The sequence below is a fragment of the Egretta garzetta genome, unplaced genomic scaffold (assembly GCF_000687185.1).
Source record: "Egretta garzetta isolate BGI_Z169 unplaced genomic scaffold, ASM68718v1 scaffold133, whole genome shotgun sequence".
Taxonomy (NCBI): domain Eukaryota; kingdom Metazoa; phylum Chordata; class Aves; order Pelecaniformes; family Ardeidae; genus Egretta; species Egretta garzetta.
Genome location: NW_009259111.1, coordinates 2,439,362 through 2,458,020, shown reverse-complemented (window position 1 = coordinate 2,458,020; position 18,659 = coordinate 2,439,362). Strand labels below are relative to the sequence as shown.

The window sequence follows — 18,659 nt, the reverse complement described above, 5'->3', positions numbered from 1 at the left end:
AGCAACACTTCCATGAGCACTGGTATTACTGAAGTCTCATTTATTTTGGATTTAGAGTTGATCAAAACCCATAAACAGAACTTTTCCAGTGGCATCTCTCCCACTGTAGATTTTTTTTGTCTAATGATACATAGGTTCATGCTGCAGTCGTTATCCTGGTCTCTCTTTTCCCGTTATCTGGCTCCAAATTTCATAAAGCCTTAGGTTGTCTCTCAAAAATAACTGTGAAGTCCTGTTGAATTAGCAAACCGGTTCAGATGTTATTGTGAGACATGGAGCACACAAATAGAGATAGATGAAAGTGACTGCCTAAGCCTCATTTCCACCAGGAAAATAGATGAAAATTACTGGAAAAAAATAGATACCAAAACCTCCGTCAGAATTTAAATAATTTTGAAGGAATCTAAAGACTTGAAAATATTTAACATGAAATCTCTACTGTTCAACTTCAATATTTAGTATCAGTTTCATTAATTGTTCAAGACATTTCTTGTAAAAGATTACACTCAAGGTTATAAAGGACTGGCACCTGAGGGAATTTAGAATTCTTGCAGTTTTTCTGGATTTGTAAGCCATTCAATGAACTCGTACTCAACTCAAAGTATAAAAAAGAAGATATCTTGAAGACAGGACACATGAGCTCTGACCATCTGCCAGTGTTATCATACCATGCAGACAGGTTGTGCCAAAGCCACCCACAAATTCCAGTACCCTAGTGATATCATGATATGTGGGATCTGCAGATGTACTATTAAGGAATGACTGTCTGAGATTTTCCAGAGAAAAGAAAGAAGTTGATTCATCATACTACCACTGTAGTAATGAACACCACAGAAAAATAGACTCGATCAACAAATAATGAATTAATACATTTGTTTCCCACCAGATGAAAGCTGAATTATTCAAGTCACTGCCACATGATTCACACTACTAAAAACAACCAGAGGAACAGGCCTCTGGGGTTTATCCCTGCATTCACCACCTACCTGTTAATATGTGCTATGCGCTACACACCTAACCACATAGTAGTGAGACACAGTAAAACACAAAATGCCAGGAAGAGAATTCTCAGACCAGCTCATGTTTTAGCGCCTTTTGAAGAGGCACCAACTGATTAAAATATTAGCATTAAAACCCACTGGGACTAGTAAGATTTTTCACAAGACAGAGAGACTAAGGAGTTAACTTTCAGAGCTTAAAAAACATACCCAAAATGAAGAAGCTTTGAAAGTTGTTCACCTTTAAATCATCTGTTGGTGAACTAAGTATGCAGGGATATTTGGGGGGAAGAAGGGGGTCCCTTTTAGGTACATGGAAAATTTCCCTATTCGATAAATAAACTTAAAAATAATAGAAATATTTCATACTTCTCAAATGTCAGTAGGGCATCATGTTGCTAGTCTTGTAGTTGCCCTAGAAATTAATGGAAAACCTAACTAAAAATCTCTATTTTTATAGGCAAAATAATTAAACAGATAGCAAAGACAGATACCTCTCTGTAGTGACAATATCATGCATTATTATAAAATTAGCTGTGTTGATCTTGTTGGTTACTCTAGTAAACAAAATCTATTTTCATAATTTGAAAAGTGTTTTTAGTTCCACATAGTTTCCTTTCACTCACCCAGCTTTTCACACATACTGAATTTATGAATGACGAACTTTCATTTTCAGTTCAGAGAAACCATGGTTAATTAAGAACCTTTAAAACAGTTTTGTTCAAAACCTCTTGAAGAACAGTCAGCTTAGAAATTCTTTTCCTAAAAACGGTATTCACTAACACTATAATAACACTTTTCCTGCTAGACAGCTAATGGTGACGGATGTTCAGCCACCAGTGCACAAAGGTACTGAACGTTTATTGCAAAAGTGAAAACTAGATGAAAATGCTTTGTTATAAACTAACGTACCTACGCTGAGAGTGTCATCTCAAATGCTTTAGGTAACAAAGAGATTTAAACCCAAAGAGAACATAAGAAACAGAAGGCTTCTTTGATAACTTCTACTTAACGGGAGATATAAGATGATCTAAAAGCGTTTCTCATTATTGTGAAACCAGCTACTCGGGAAGAAAGATGCAATAGGATTTGGAAGATGAAAGCACACATTTTAGCCTGTTAAAGAGGCAATATCTTCCACATCTGAGGGTCACTTACCTCACGTGGGGGAAGGGGAGGTGTCTACAGAGGTGGAAGATGTGATGCTAACATACCTTTGTTGATAATAAGGCACACTGTTCAGTAAGCTTTTCTGACAGTCCCAACATAAATAGAAAGACACAAGCTCAAAATGAGAATTAGCAAGTAATTTAATTGAGTGGCAAAGTAGATCAATACAGAATTGCTAATTCTCTTAGTTAATTACTCCTTTAAGGCTGATTCATCGCTAAGTAAAATTAATTTTTCTACAAATTATAAAAGTATTTTGTAATTCATTCAAATAAATGACATAAGGATAAATCAGAGTGTGCCTGCAAAGTTCCAGATACTCATCTTCAGACACAAAGGGGCATCTGACAACTAATCAGAAGCAAGATGGAGTCTTTATTTCTGAATGTAAATTAAAAACATCTGAACTTCACGATTCAAGAATAATCCACAGGGAGACAGCAAAAGGGTACACACAACAGGGGTCAAGAGCAGGCATTACATCAAGTCTAGGTAGAAAAACCTTTCAGGGTACTATTTATTGGGAGAAAAATCTTTGCTAAGAAATCTCTAGGAATTTTCTCTGGGACATTATATTGCTTAAAATAGAAAACGTAATTCCCATTGCTTCCTATAGCCATTTTTGCAGTTGGAAATTCAGTTTTCTTCCTGAAAACAGAGAAATAAATATAGCTAGATAAAAAGATCAATAGGCCTTTCTGTCACCTGATTGGAAGAGGCGAACATCCCCATAAAATAATAATAGCAGTTAGAGACAGGATCCGCTTGCAAAGTCTACTCTGAGACTGTGTCAAGGAACTATAATCTTGGAATGCTGAGGCAGAGCAACAGAGACTAAAACTAAAGGAATCTTTAGAATGAAGGATGTCTTTACTACATTTTTATTTACTTCATATTGCTGAATAATCTAGCTAAGGAATATGCAGAATAACCTGATTCTTACATTTTTTATTTTTAAAGAAGCACATGGGAAATGCTTCCAGCATGGGTCATATGGTGCATGGGCATGTCCCGTAAACCAGGTCATATGACTCTGAAACAGCAATGGAGCTAGAGTGTGTCTCCTCTCCCTCACTCCTGAGGCCACAGTTTTCTGTCTTTCAGGTGCAAATCAAGGGAAAAAAAAAAATCATCCCTCAGACTTCTTTCATGATATTAGAAAGCTGCTTAATCTGGTTGACTCAATCAACCAATGACACCAAAGACATCTCATCTCCCTAAAGCAGAGCACAGTTTGGCCTAAGCCAATGCACAGCTGTACGAAACAACTTTGCTCGTCTAGCTAGTCTAATTGGAATCAGGGCTTGAGTATGTGGGAGAAAACTTAATTACTCCCACTTTAGAGGCGGCAGAAAGTGCAGAGATGTAGTTCAATTGCCACTAACTCAAGCAGAGTGATCTGGAAGTAATTTCTGGTGCCTATCCTAGAAGGTAATAGTTTTCTACTTGAGGAGGAAAAAGAAACAAGGAACTAATCTGTAGACACAGTTTATGAGCTCACCTGCTCAGAACCAAGACTGAAATCACAGCCTTCACCTAGGAAGTGATTCTGTTTTGGAAGAAAAGATCAGTGGCAAAACTCAGAGGCTGTTCAAAATACGCTATCTCATTTCCTGAAGGACTGAAGACAAAAAGGTGACAAACACAGCAAAGTGCGTACATAACCATCTCTGACTTACAGCTTTATGATTGATACAGCCTGCAGCAAAGTCTCTTGTTTATAGTTTCCGCAGTAAACAGCCCAGCACCAGCCTGATTGTACCACAAACCTGGCAGGCAAGGGCAGAAAATAAAAACTGCAATGAACTGTGCTGACATAGCACGTTTCCTCTAGAGAGACTTTACACTGAGTAAGTGCAACGTCTGCCCAACATTACAGATGATTAAACAAAAATGCAGAGAAGTTAAATTGCTTGTTCAAAAATCAGAGCAGAAGCAATATTAGGAATTGATCCCAGGAATAAAAGCCTCACCCCACTAAGCTAGCAAAGAATAGCAGAGTTCTTCAACTGAGCTGAGATTTTACTCTTCCAAACTAACCTCTTGCTTTTCCAGTCTTATCCTGCATCAAATCTAAATGTGAAAGGCAGAACTGTAACTAAACAGGCATTTTGTCTCAAAAAGACTTAGTGTTTAAGAGAGAGTGTCAGTGTTGGACCTCTGAAATGTAACAATCCATAACTTCGACCACATAATGCCAGTCAATAATGTTGTATTTTTATATTGTTCAAGTGGGCATGCAAAGACAGAGATAACCAGTTAAAAAGAAAGAAAGGACACCAGGGAAGCAATTACAGTCTTACACAGAAAACTAGTTCATGTATCAATGATACCATATGGCATGGGTGAAGTTCAGATACAGTCATGTGACTTTGGGCCCAATTTTCATTTTTGCATCTCTTACTGGCAGTCTTGTTTCTTGTTTATTTTCTTAAAGTTTTTCAAATAACTTGATTATGGAATGTATCACTTCTCTTTCTAGCTGTATTAGTTGAAAACATTTTTTTTCTCAGTGTGGTTTACTCAATACTTGAAAGGATCACACAATTTGAGTGTATAGTTTACCAACCACAGTTCACAGCCAGAACACTTAAGAGGGAAGTAAATTCTAACCACACATCTAATCATCATTTCACTAATGTCAGAGCTGGATATTAGCGGAGACCTGTGCAAGAAAACTGTGCAGATACCCTTTTATGACCTAGTTGTTCTTACGTAAAGGCTTTGTGTTGCATTTTTACCCACAGTATGTAAATCTACAAAAGTGTGTTGAACTGCAGAAAGGATGTGTAAGCATGCAGTTGAACCATTTGGGACTGGCTAATATTACTTGCAGCTGATCTTGAAAACAATTTTCAAGAACTAGACTGGAAGCTTAGGTGCACTGAAGTCAGACCTGACAGAGGGAGGCTACCAAGCTTTTCTCCTAACCCTGTCACTGTCTGCTTGTGTAACAAGCCATAGGTGATTGAGTCCCTAGGTACTACATGCATTTCTTCTCTGGGAAAGACCAGCTGATGGCTGAGGAATGGAAGGGGTGTTCCTCTCCTAATCCAACCAGAAGAGGGAGCTCCCCCTTCCATACTTATTTTTCTCCAAGATGAGAACTTTAAAAAGCATAAATGAGGACTCTTCATCAGCTGCCTTCCCCCTGACCAGCAATGATTTTGTCTAATACTTCTTTTCAGACGTAAGGAAGACAGGCATCCAACATGGACTGCACTGCTCAAACTCTACTTCAAGCTCCCTGTTCTTGCCAGCCCATAACTGGCTTCCATACATATGGGAAAATTTGGACAGCAATTTAACAAAATGGAATCAGGAATCCCCCAGTGTTCATGACAATAAGCAGAAACAAAAAGCAGTCAGCAAAGAGTAATAAATTCCCCAGTATTCAAGAAACTCAGGTTGAGAAGTAGCACTGCAAGACCTGTTAATATTCTTCTCATTAAAAACACTGCTAGGCAATGTTTAAAAATCAAAACTTCTTTATGTTAAAGTAACGTTTGTCTCTGCCCTTCTTTTGACCTTGCAATCTCCCATGTAAGAGAGAGAAGGGGGGAAAAAGCAACAAAAGGGGAAAACACAAATGCCCTGGAAAAAAAAAAAAAAGGAAGAGCAGAGCAAAAGATCTGGAACCTAGAGGAAGAATAGTATTAAGGGTTTCAAATCTTAAATGAGGCAGAAGGTCTTAGCTTCAGAGCCTGCAGCATCTCGCCAATACCAAGAAAACAGGAAAGAATTTAGCAGAAAAATAGCAGCAACCATTTTGGTTTTCTCCTTCCAACTTAAAAGTCTTTCTCCACCTCCAACTTTTTTGAAATATAATTCACTGATTTTAGACCTAGAAACAACCACTTTAAAATTGATGTGTTCACTGCACATTAATTTGTTGTCTGCATGAATAACAGAAGATCGGAAGCTGTTAAGACTGTACCTCCACAACTTCACAGGTAAGGTGAGAATACTAGCAACACTGAAGAGACAAGTGGGAATGCGGAGAGAAAAATTTTATTATACATAAATATTCTGTGCACAAACATACATATTTCATATTTTTCAATGTAGAGTCTAAGATGATGGTTAAAGTAAAGAAGGCTCTGAATGATAAGGGTTTTGGCTAAATCCTTCTTCTGACAGTGCTTAAACTGCATTAAGAAATCTGACTGTACACATGACACTGAATTCATGCTGAATTCAGACATTAACCCTTCTGAAAGGATATTTTATTGCTCCTTTGAAACCTGCTATCCAGAAAATAAATATCTGCAGCAAGAAAAAGAACATGGCACATCCATATCCATTTTGACCCCAAACTAGAGGTTAAGGTATCTGGAAATTATCGCTTTATCTGACGACTCTTATACAAAGTATTTTGTTATAAAACTAGGCAATATCAATGTAATAGTGCTGGTAACAGAAGAAATACGTGCTTCTATAAAGTGGACAATTATTATCTTGTTCAACATTAAGTCCAGCACTCCATTCTAGATTTCTTACCTGACTTAATCTAACACTGCCTGGGAAATGAAAGAGGAAGGAAATTGGTTTTCAGATAGTGAAGGCAGGAAGAGTTTATTATCATTTGCACACAAAAGTTTTTCAGAAGTCAAAAGACAGAACACTTTTAGAGGTGCTTGAGCAGAAAAATGCTTTCTGCAGGCACCACATAATGCATCCAGCATCCAACTCCAGGGCAGAATGTTATTTATTTATACCATCATGGAGCGTGATAACTAATCAGCACTAGCTGTCCTTAGAAAGGTTGTACAGAAGGACATATTGTGACTTTAAGATGAGATAAAATGGCAGAAATTAAAACAAAACTCACTGTTCCTTTCTGCATTTCAACCATCTTTCTCCCATTTTTGGCTTACAGTGAACATGCTTAAGTCTTTTTTAGCAAATTACAATTTTCTTAAATCAGCAGTAATGCTAAAGTAGTAATGTATTTAGAAATACTGGGTAGTTTTCTATAGGATAACTGTGTTACTTAAAGATCCATATGAAAAACAGGGCATTTAAGTTTGAGGTGCTCTTTCATAACATTTTATGATAATTAGACCATATTTTGTTGTATTTGCTATGAAACTTATTCTTACTTTGTTTAATTGTTTCAACATTTAGTATAGCTTAATTCTAATTCATCTATTTTACTGGCAAGGACAACTTGATCATTCAGAATAGACATTAGTACATAAAAATGCATTCCACAATGGTTGCATATTCCAAAATAAAAGGTTGAATCAAAAAATTTCCAAACCTACTCAACTTTAATCTGTGTTTCCTTAGGCAAATGTCTACTGTCTGGGACATAATAATATATATAATGGGAAAAGATAGTAACTATTTTACATACCTAAAATGAATTAAAGTACATATATCAAAAGCCAAAGTGGCAATTTAGAATACCCTTATAAAATATAGTATTGTGAAGTTTTTCTCTCTAGTTGAGTGTGTTTTCCTCATTGCAACAACTAGGCACAGAGCAAATTAAAGAGCCAAATATTCCATAAAACATAAGTCATAATTGGCAGACACTGTCTGTCATCGTGTCCCTCCCCGCAAATATAATGCTGAAACCAGTACCCTTTTGAAAGGTGAGCAATCTACTCAAACACACACTTGTTCAGAGATTGAAAGACTTTTCTTAGGGCTGTTGCATTACCAAAACTGCTTGACTAGCAACACTGACAGCTCTTAAAGACAAGATGAGCAGCACTCAGATTCCACCTGAGCATCAGGTGCTCAGTAACAGGACAACACAAGGCAGGATTTCATAGTCCCCATTGCTGCAGAAATAACAAGGAATCAGCTCAGAAACTTACTGCAGCGCACCACGGAAAACATCACACCCTTCTGATCTAGTTTTTCATTCCAAGAAGGAATGTAAGGGGTTATTGGGGATGAAATCCCCTCAGTTCTTGGAAGGAAGCCATTCAGTTCTCTGTTCTGCTAGCTAATGTGATGTGGTGCATGCTGCAAAAGGCCTGGAACTAGTCTGTTACCTAACAAAGTCATACATATTGCTTTAAATGTCTGCCTGCTTCATACAAAGAAGGGGCTTGTTATGCTACCCACGGAGAAGACTACAAACTCACAGCTGACTGCAGAATTAAGATGAGGGCATAAATAAATAAGGAAATCAAAACTATGAGAGCATACAGGAGGAATAAAAAAAGATCATGAAGACTTGTATATATTTAACAGTATACAGCCATGTCAAACACCACACCTGATGTCCTTGACTTTGACCAAGGAGCAATATAGTAATTATGGCTTAACTCCATTTTTCATAAACACACCTGAGCTGGTAAACTACTGAGTACTCTTAATATAAGCTAAAGCAGCCCTAGTAACCGCTCTAGAACACCAATAATCAGTTTATAAGGTCCCTGTGCCTTGATTTCCATGGCCTGGCTCCTGTTGAAGGGTAGACAGAGTTTTCTGTGGTAGTGCAGATCCCAAGTCTACCATAAATCATCTTTTGGCTACTTCAGAGGTGGGAAGGGGATGGGCTTGTGAGGCCTGAATTACAGACTTACAGTTATAGTCACAATGTCTCATAAAGAGAAGTAGGTTAACAGAGCTGGCTAGCAACTCCCATCCCTTAATAATAGCTACTGAAACCCTCAAACTTCAGACTCTGCTGAGGCAAAATTATTCACTGAGATGCCAAATAAGCAGTGCTTCTGCAGCACCCCACTGCATGGCAGTACCTGAGAGGAACAAAAGAATTCCCCCTGACTTCATCTGTGCATTAGCACAAATCTTTAATTTTCTGTGTCTCTTTACTGAAAGAACTGGTGAAAAGAAATGGAAATGCACAAGTACATCAGTGGTATTTGCCAGTAAAATTTGCAAACCATCTACCACACAGTTAGGACTTGATCCAAAGTCCACAAACGTCAATGGGCGGAGGATCAGATCCTTACTCAGCTTTTGGAGCTAATTCACCTTTGAACCGACAATTGAACGTTTAGGCCATAGTCTCCATATATACCTTATTGGCCTCAAAGTTCTGTCCAGTGAAGTTTTGAATACCTCCAAAGATGGAGATTCCACAGCCTCTCTGTGCCTCTGTGTCACTGTTTGGCCATCTTCGTGATGAAAAAAAAAATAATTCGAGTATCTTAGAAATATGGATGTGTTGGTTTTGTCTGGGCTAATTTTCTTCATAGTAGCTAGGATGGGGCTATGTTTTGGATTTGTATTGGAAACAGCATTGATGGCACAGGGATGTTTTTGTTACTGCTGAGCAGGGCTTGCACAGAGTCAAGGCCTTTTCTGCTTCTCACCCCACCCCACCAATGAGGCAGCTGGGAGGGACACAAGAAGTTGGGAGGGGACACGGCTGGGACAGCTGACCCCAACTGACCAAAGGGATATTCCACACCATATGATGTCATGATCAGCTTATAAAGCTGGGGAAAGAAGAAGGAAGGGGGGGACATTTGGAGTGATGGTGTTTGTCTTCCCAAGTAACTGTTACGCATGATGGAGCCCTGCCTTCTTGGATATGGCTGAACACCTGCCTGCCCATGGGAAGTAGGGAATGAATGCCTTGGTTTGCTTTGCTTGCATGTGCAGCTTTTGCTTTGCCTATTAAACTGTCTTTATCTCAGCCCACAAGTTTTCTCACATTCTCTCCCACGTTCCACCAGGGGAGGGTGTGTGAGTGGCTGGGTGGTGCTTAGTTGCCGGCTGGGGTTAAACCACAACAATGGAACTTCACTTTTTTTTTTTTTTTTTCCAAAATCACATTAAAAGCTGTCATATTTCATAATGCCCATCATAAAAAGGAACAGAAGCAGATAAAGAAAGAGCCATGTATTGAAAAGAACCAAGAATGGAAGACATGAAAGCAACCTAGATTTGACTATGTCAAAACAGACATAGAGCTGAAAACTTTTACACAAATATACTGAGACAGCATCTTACTGAGAAACAGCTCACCTGATCTCGGGAATATGGAGTATCCACTATGTGTTTGTCTGAACACGCTGCTAGAAGAATCTTCATTGCATTTAACTGGAGTAATATTTCACAAGCCATGGTATCAAAGAAAGTAATATTGGCAAGAGCTGCTGAAGCCAGCAGGAAAACTTCACCAGATGAGGCTTCTTGGCACAGTTCTAGAAATGCAGAAAATAACTTGAATAAAAGTTATTCCTTCATTGAAAAAAAAAAAATGGTTAGGCATTTCAAAGTAATATTTAAGCACCTGCAACTCTCATCAGTAATCTTAGTATCTAAGAGCAAGTTCATAATCACCAAGATAAAAAATTAATTTTGTCAATTATATAATATGTCACATTGTTAGGGTGCTTTATAAGTGGTATTAACATTAGGCACCTTCATTTGAACCATAAAAAGCAGGGAAAGATGGTAAATCTGAACCTAGACACCAAGCGTTTCTAACATTCATCTACTTAATGAGATATCCTATTATACAGGACATATTCCACTGAATGTTGTTCAACATAAGCTTGATATAACTAAATAAAATGAAATACAGAGGGCAGAAAGCTAACAGTAACTGATCCATAAGAGAATAATTCTGCTATATATCCTATTGTTTTGAACAAGATACATATACATGTTGCCTATCTCTAAACCTACTTCTCTATAGTCAAAGATCATCCTGCATATTTTCCAGCTTCATTAAGAAGTGCTGAAGACACAGCTCCCTTTTAATTCCTTGCACACATGTATTTTAACTAAGATCTGAATCACCTGGCAATTGGATTTCAGCATGGTTTAAAAATTAAACATATTACAGTAATTCAATTACTGAGTTATAAATATTACAAGGAAACTGGTGTGTGATTACTGAAATGGCTCTTCCAAAGTTATACATGTTCTATTTTTAATGCTCACATTTCTTGGGCAGAGTGTATACTACTAAAATTCCTGTGGAACTTAAACAGTGACAATTGGGGAAATGCTCCACCTGCTAGTATCTTCTAGATAGGCTGTTCAGATTGTCCCTTGACTGTGGTACATTGTAACAACCTAGAAAATCATCTTAAATAAGTCAGGTCAGATGCCTCTGGCAGTCTATCTACAGGAGAACCAAGATCATCCCAGGTTAATTCCACCCACTGGTTTCAGGACAGGTTCAGGGCAGAACCTTCAATATTTGTTGCTGGACAGTCTGGTTATCAGCAATAAATTTTTTACTTGATTTCTGAGGCTCTAGTTCTGTTTGGGCATATTGAAGAATGCATAAAGACATCTAAGCAAATTCCCAGCCACTGCAGAATCCTCAAGCACTGGCACTACTATAGTCTTTTCTTGTTCTAGTTTAAAAAAAATTTAAAAATTTAAAAAATAACATGCATGGAAATTGAAGTGCTGTAGTTTAACTGTAACCATTGGGCTCAGTAGAGAAATATCCAGACATATTGATCTTATTATACATGAGAAATCAAACTAGATGACCCAAACTGTGCTTTCTGACACAAAGCTCTGGGAAACTCTGAATTTCCAGATAAGAGAAAGGAAGAGAATGTTTGACTGAAAGCTTCTGGTATTTGAGAGGGATGGAGCACAGTGCCAGAAATAAGATATTCTTCTCTTTAGAAAGTCATGAGAAATATCATCTTATTTTTCTGAAGTGTCCTCACTGGCCCAGGTTAAGGAAAAGCTTGCTGTTACCTTTGCCTCATTCTACCATAGATCAGAGGGGTAGACAAGAAAGACAGATCTTTTATTTTCTTGTCCCAATGCCCATAGATTATAGTATACTGTACTTTTCCTCTGAAGTATCATACAAATGTAGATGCAGTGGTGAGCTTGAATTCTAGCAAGTTTAGAAAATACAACAGGCATAAAGGTTAGCAACTATTAGAAACTGCTCTTTTATAGACAAACATGGGAAAAGAGGATCCTTTGCTGAGTCTTTTTTGTGGCTCTAATGGTAGAATTTCACACAGATATTATTTTGACAAATATGCACAAATTCTATTCAAATATGGACTGGAGTAAAAAATATTATGTAATTGCAGAATGCCCTGATTCAGGATTAAAAATGAATGAGTTCTTTTATCTGTTAAGGCAAGAATGGCAAACATTACTTGAGGAATAATTCTAATGAAAGAGTTTTCTACCCCAACCTGTAATTTTAACCGGAAAGACTCAGAAGTCCCATAAAGAACTTACTGACAAGTGCTGTTACAATTTCTTCCATATTTTCCAGAAAGCTGCTGAGATGCTGAGTGAACGTGAGATGTGGAGATGTGATCTGTGCAATTACTGCTGCTGCTTCTGCATGGGTAGCCTCCGAATGGGTGTTATCAGTAAGAATGTCAGCCAGGCACAGTATCCCATCAACCTATGGAAAAACAATAGGTATAGCTTAGAAAGACTCCAGAAAATACTTTTGCAACCAAAGATGGGTTCTCTTCTCTTGACTGTGGCTAAACTACTCAGTTTATTTTTAAAAATGACTTAAACTTGGTGGCATTTAGGACATAAGTTTCAATTTAGCAAATACAAATGAGTTCAGCATAAAAGATTGTTGAACAGCAGAGAGTCTTGCATTTCCTCCTCCCTTATGTTTCTGCTGAATTGATTTTGGTCAAACAAACAAGTCTTTTCTGACAGATGTCTCAAGTTAAACATTAATCCAAAAATAAGCTCTGATAAGCAAATGCTAACTGCCACAGCCTCATTTAAGCTCTCGTCTGAGTGTGTCCCACTGCAAGACTCAAGCCTGAGTATGCAATAAGTTGTTCACAGACATACTTTTTTCTGAATTTGTCACAAAGCCAATGTAGGATCAAAAAATACTGTTAAGGAGAGACCCTGGCCAAACTGCGCCTGATGGGCTTGCACAGCTCTCACATTAAAACTAGGTCTGTATATCCCTTGCTAACTCGGAAGAGAAACAGAGAAATGAGAAAAATGTGCATAGATTTATGATTTTAGAGTTTCTGAAGTCTTCTAAGCTCATTCCTTACACAGTTTAGGCAGATACATCATACACGCACACCTTGCTCTCAATTATAGGAGATCCATTGACCCAATGGAAGACTGCAACAGAGCAGAGCCAGTGGGATAGCTTAAACTGCAGAAACGTAACATCTGCTAACAGCCAAACCCAGCAAAGGAAGGATCTCTGCAGACAAGGACATAATCTGTGAACTTTCAAATTAACAGGACTATGTTTCTCCCCCTGTTTAACATATCCCTGAATAATTCATCACATTGTCAAGCAGGTAGGTAGATGTGATTAGAGGGTACAGAACATGAAGATTTATGTAATTAATTATGGACATGTTTATGTCAAGACCATATAAACTCACTAATTAAACCCTTTATATAAATGAAACTAATGTAACTATAGGGACAGTTTACAAATGGTCAGAGCTTTTAGAAATTTCACTGAGCAACTTTTAAAAAAACTGTCCTTACTTATTTACTTATTTGAAATTCTGAAAAAGTGGGGGGTTGATTGCCGTATATGTTTATTGGACACTTTATAGATACAAAGAGTAGTTATGAAGGCTTAGCACCGAAATATACTTTAACAGTCAAACAAAAACAAACCCGCATTTGTGTTGTACACTCACCAGGACTCTTTCTTAGGTCTGCTGTTCAGACTGTATTCTCTGTCTGTTCAAAGCTTCCTCAGAACACGCGTGTTAAGTCCTATCCATTATCTCCCCAAAGGGTGTTTAGCAAACCTCTTATTCATGTTTTGTTATTTATTAATACAGAATGTTGAGTTATCTTAATTACTTATCCTGCAATGGGCATGAATTAAATTATTTGATAAACACTGACAGTTACTGTATTTTACAAGAAAAGCTCTCAGATTGATGGGAGCAAAAATTACCCTCTGGAAGATCATTCATTGGGATGCACTTCTTAATAGGCAATAGACTATATCATTGGAACTCTAATAACATAGATAAATACAAAAGAAATTATATCTCTATTTTTCCTCGGATTACAAATGGGATTTAGTATAGAAGCTCAAGTACTGGCAAGAGGAGGAAGAATAAATTTTCAGCATTAAACTTTTTCTTGACAAGCTTTCAACATTAATCCACCTACAGCAAAATATTTCCTCCTAGTTATGGCAGAATTCTACAGCTTGAAACAGCAGATTCACATAATTCACTTGGCTTCAAGGTATATTAATAGATCTCAGTGTCAAGAATTAATGTATGTCCTCACAAGATGATTTAGTAGCCAATGTGTGCTAGACAATATCATATGCAAACCCCCCCAACTTTGTCACCTTGAAACTTCCCCAGATCACACCTTGTCTGGGGTCTGAAGGATGCTAATAACAACAGTCAGTATAAAAAGTTAAATATATTCCAAGGCATTTAAAATATACTTCACAAGAAACAACTTCTAAGATCTGGTAACAGGATACAGCAATCTTCAGCTCTAAATTTACTGCTTAAAATTCACTTGGCCAACTCGTATTCGATGACCTCGACAAAATGACTTTAGAGTAGTTTTATGCTATTTCAGAACAAGTAATGGCTTATGAAAGACAGGTACAAGCACACAGTTAGATTTTCCATCACCACTGATTGTTTATATCTACACTATAAAATACGAGCTTCTAACAATACAAGGGCTGTACTCAACTTTTAAATTACATATTCGATTTGTTTATTTGCTAAGTAATTGTTTTTGGAAATCGAGAGTTGCTGAATTGTAAATAGAAGTGGATATATATTTTTATTCAGCATAAATATAAAATACGTATTTTGGATCCATGAAAGCCAGCACTAGTTAATTTTTCTCCTTTCTATTCAGCATCATGTCAAATACTAACAAATTCAGCCTAAAATTTCTCTATGTACTTTTGTCTCCCATCTTAAATATAGAACAGAAAATAAAATAATTCTACTCCAGCAGGCAACCCCATTTATAAGTGTCTAGCAATAAATTTTAAAAAGACAGGGGAACAATCTAATAAAAGCACTTTAACATCCAAAAAGAAATTGCTGCTCAAAGCATTTTTATAATTAGCTTTCACACTGAAAGGAACTTTGGATGGCTGCCCTGTTTTCTGTTTAATTTTGGTGAAGTAATCAGCTAAATGTCAAATCTGTTCATCACCTTGGCAATACAAAAGAACCAGTTAGCCAGATAATGCAAATAAATGAATTCTATGAATGCAACAAGATGCTGTGTAGACCCTGCATTTGAGGAATGGCGTTCAGTAAATGCTCAATCACTAATATTTCAATATTGATAACTGGAAAAATGCCAGGAACTTACATCCTTATGAGCACAGCCCTGTTATAGAAACTTAATCCAAGTGACAAAATAAATACGTGACCACTTTACTGCATAGATCAAGTCTTCTGAAAAGAAATAATTTCTTTTCTCTGCAACAGGAATAAATGAGTTCTGGGGCAGCCCTTCTCTTACTCAGTATACCTGTTCTTCCTCCTAAAAATATTAAATAAAACTAGACATCTATTAAAGATACCAATACAGAACTTGGGATGAACTGCATTAATGACTTCATGACTTGAAACATTACACATAACAACAGTCTTATCTGCTTTCTATAAGGAGGTTCAAGGCAGGCTTCCCATGCCACTCTGGGAACCAAGACCCATTGCCTTCTTTTTAATAATGTCTGTTTTCACTTGTATAAATTGCTGCTGAGGGCCTTTTCTCATACTGTGACTTTCACTAACATTCCTGTTTGCCCACTCTTAACACTCAGATGATCTCTACATGTTGGTAAACTTTCTCAAAGGGGTTTTTTCCGTTCTCGAAATTAATCTCCCAAGTCATCTTGCTGAGATTGGAAAGTTTTACAGGCTATCAGCTGATTTCCCACTGTCAAGTCCATGGATAACACTATCAGTCTACAACTAGGTGCTTCTGGTAAGCAGCACCGGCAGGTTCCAAATAAGTTTTAATGGAATAATGGAAGGGAGATGTTGAGATCCAGACATAAGACAGCAAATGTGGAAACGAAATCACAAAGGGGATAGTATTAACCTTCCTAGAAGAGTAGAGGAGAATTTCAAAAGCAAAGGCTGCGTCAAACATTCAAGATCTGACAGACCAGAGTTGTGTTTGTTTTATCCTTTCACACATGCTGTGTATTAGCACCTCCAACCTGAAGGTAGGACAGGTTAACTATATAGGTGAAGACATAAACATTAGCAGACTAAATAGAAACTGCATAGCTGGATAAGAACCCAAACACGTTAAAATTTATGGGATGAGGAAGAGGGAGACAGAAAAGTAAAGAAGGAAAAAATATCATATTCAGAAAACGTTTGAATCCTCTGCTCAGCGTTCTTTGAACACAATCTACTTCACTTTCCAGACCATCACATGAACCATGAAGTCACTTCACTATTCTGCAACTCCATTGAAGATGTCATCCAGCAGAGCCCATGTACTGTTATTTTGATGACTCATTACTTATTAATTCTTGATCATCAAGGCTGAGGTGTATCCTATGTCAGCTTCTGTAACTTATTCTGCACCTGTAGAAGGCCTACAATTCTTGTTTATTTTCCATGTTGAAAGAAAGGAAGGGAAAAAGACAAAAGTATCCTACCTTTCACACAATGATCTTTCGTATTTGAACAGTTGCCCTGACAGTTTCTGCAGATAAAAATTGCCTTAGCTCCACTAACTGAGAAGTGTGCTGAATTTTACCAGATTAAGATTTGGTCAGCTATTTGATATATTAATAGAGTGATGCCATTAAAATGCCCACAAATACTATTCTGAGTAATCAAAGCTACTGCAGCAATTCCATGGCAGCAGCAGTGACCAGTGAACAAAACAGCAGTGATTTTTATAACTACTGCTGTACAACAGTGGCCATGGAACCTAATTTATAAGCCATATTGTATACTCTATAGAATAGTATGGGCATGAATAAAGGTTGAATGGTTCCCATCTCAGTAGCTTTAAAACTGTTGGCAATAACCCTAGCTTTTTTTTTTTTTTTTTGGATCTAAATTGGCTGTGAGTGGGTGCTTTGGTTCATGGCAACTTCAACTAAAGCTTCCATTTTAAACTGCCCTCCTTCAGCATGTGGTCAAGCTAATGAAGAGGTATTTGTTCTTCCTTGTGTTTAGTCATCAAGGCACAGTGTGAAGATGATCTGATCTATACAAGGAATATTGTTATATGGGGTGAAAAAAAATAACAATCTCAACCTTCTCCAAAAAAAAAAAAAAAAAAGGAGACAGTAGGCAATATCAGCCTGAAGGATGCATTAAATGTGGCAATGCCTAAGTAGCAACCTTGCTGCCATGCTGCAGGAAGAAACAAACTACAGAGCAAGATGAAATAACAAGTTCCTTATTCTAGGCTGACTAGAAGTGAAAGGATAAATAGCATGTAACTCTTTTCTCCCTACAAAACCTAGGGAAAGCGGTCAGTCACCTTACAGTGTGTGTTGTTTGGCAGTCAGAGATGCTCTAAGCTTGTTGCAGAAAAGAAGTACAACTGTTTGTCAAAGAGGTAACAGAGAATAAGTCATTTTACAGAAGGAATGGACAAAATCAATAAGATTGATATTCAGACTTCTTTCTTGTCTTCTCTTTGAGGATAAGGGAATAGCTGGCTTTGAACTCCCTCAATTTTGAGAACTGATATGAAGGGTAAGACAGTCTTTTAAAGTGTTATTTCTGTAGCTGATAAAAGAAACCAGAAAGTGCACTGCTATTGGCCTAGCAGCTTGCACCTTCCCACCCCCATAAATCACAGCTTACATTGCTTCATACTACCTTCTACAAACACAAGTGAACCACCCAAGGATACATTCAACTTCCCTGATCTACTCCTCACATGCCTCCAGTTCCACAGGATAGCTGCTGAGTGGCTACAAAGGGCAGAAGGAGAAGGGACTGCAACAGAATTCACTTGCAGTTATGTAGAAGTCATCTGTAGTTCAGATTCTTCTATTCCACCACTGTTGGTGTTTATAGAATTGGGATGCATTGATAAAACAGAAGGCAAACTACTGAGCACAAATGAGTACAGTGTCTTGGGAAAAAAAATACATTTGCAATGGCCTCAGCATTCATTACCTTCTCTTTCTCCTGTTCCGTCACAGCTAAAAGACAATCACAGCAATGACTGCATTATCTGCAATCTCAGGAGCGTATAAGTATAGGAGAGAACTATTTGTATTCACATGTGATAAAGTTAGAGATTAAATTCTTCAAGTTATGTGACACATGACAGAAGCCAAAGGATTGTCAAGTTCTTCTGCCCTACATTTTGGAGGGCTGGATATACTGGCTTGTTTTTAAGTTGCAGGAATCTGTTCCTATTTGTAGGATTTTCTTGATATCTGCATTACAAATTCCAGAAAGTATATGCTTGTTTCTTTTAAATAATGGATAAGGCTTTATATATTATACTTTGGGGTCTGAATTTCATTAAAATGAAGCCACACAGACACAAAAAGGACTCGGCAACAAGATGAGAGCAACTGTCATGTGTTATATAAGAATGCTGAACGAGATACTG

The 18,659-nt window shown here is 37.5% G+C and overlaps 1 protein-coding gene across 1 annotated transcript in view; it reads right to left on the bottom strand.

Annotated features, from left to right (window-relative positions):
* Positions 1-18,659, bottom strand: part of INSC (INSC spindle orientation adaptor protein) — a 157,424-nt gene that overhangs the window by 8,165 nt on the left and 130,600 nt on the right. Inside the window, exons 8-9 of the mRNA XM_009635378.2 lie at positions 12,333-12,504; positions 10,125-10,303 (exon numbers count right to left, since the gene is read on the bottom strand). Coding sequence (XP_009633673.2) covers positions 10,125-10,303; positions 12,333-12,504 — 351 coding nt within the window. The remainder of the gene's footprint in view (positions 1-10,124; positions 10,304-12,332; positions 12,505-18,659) is intronic.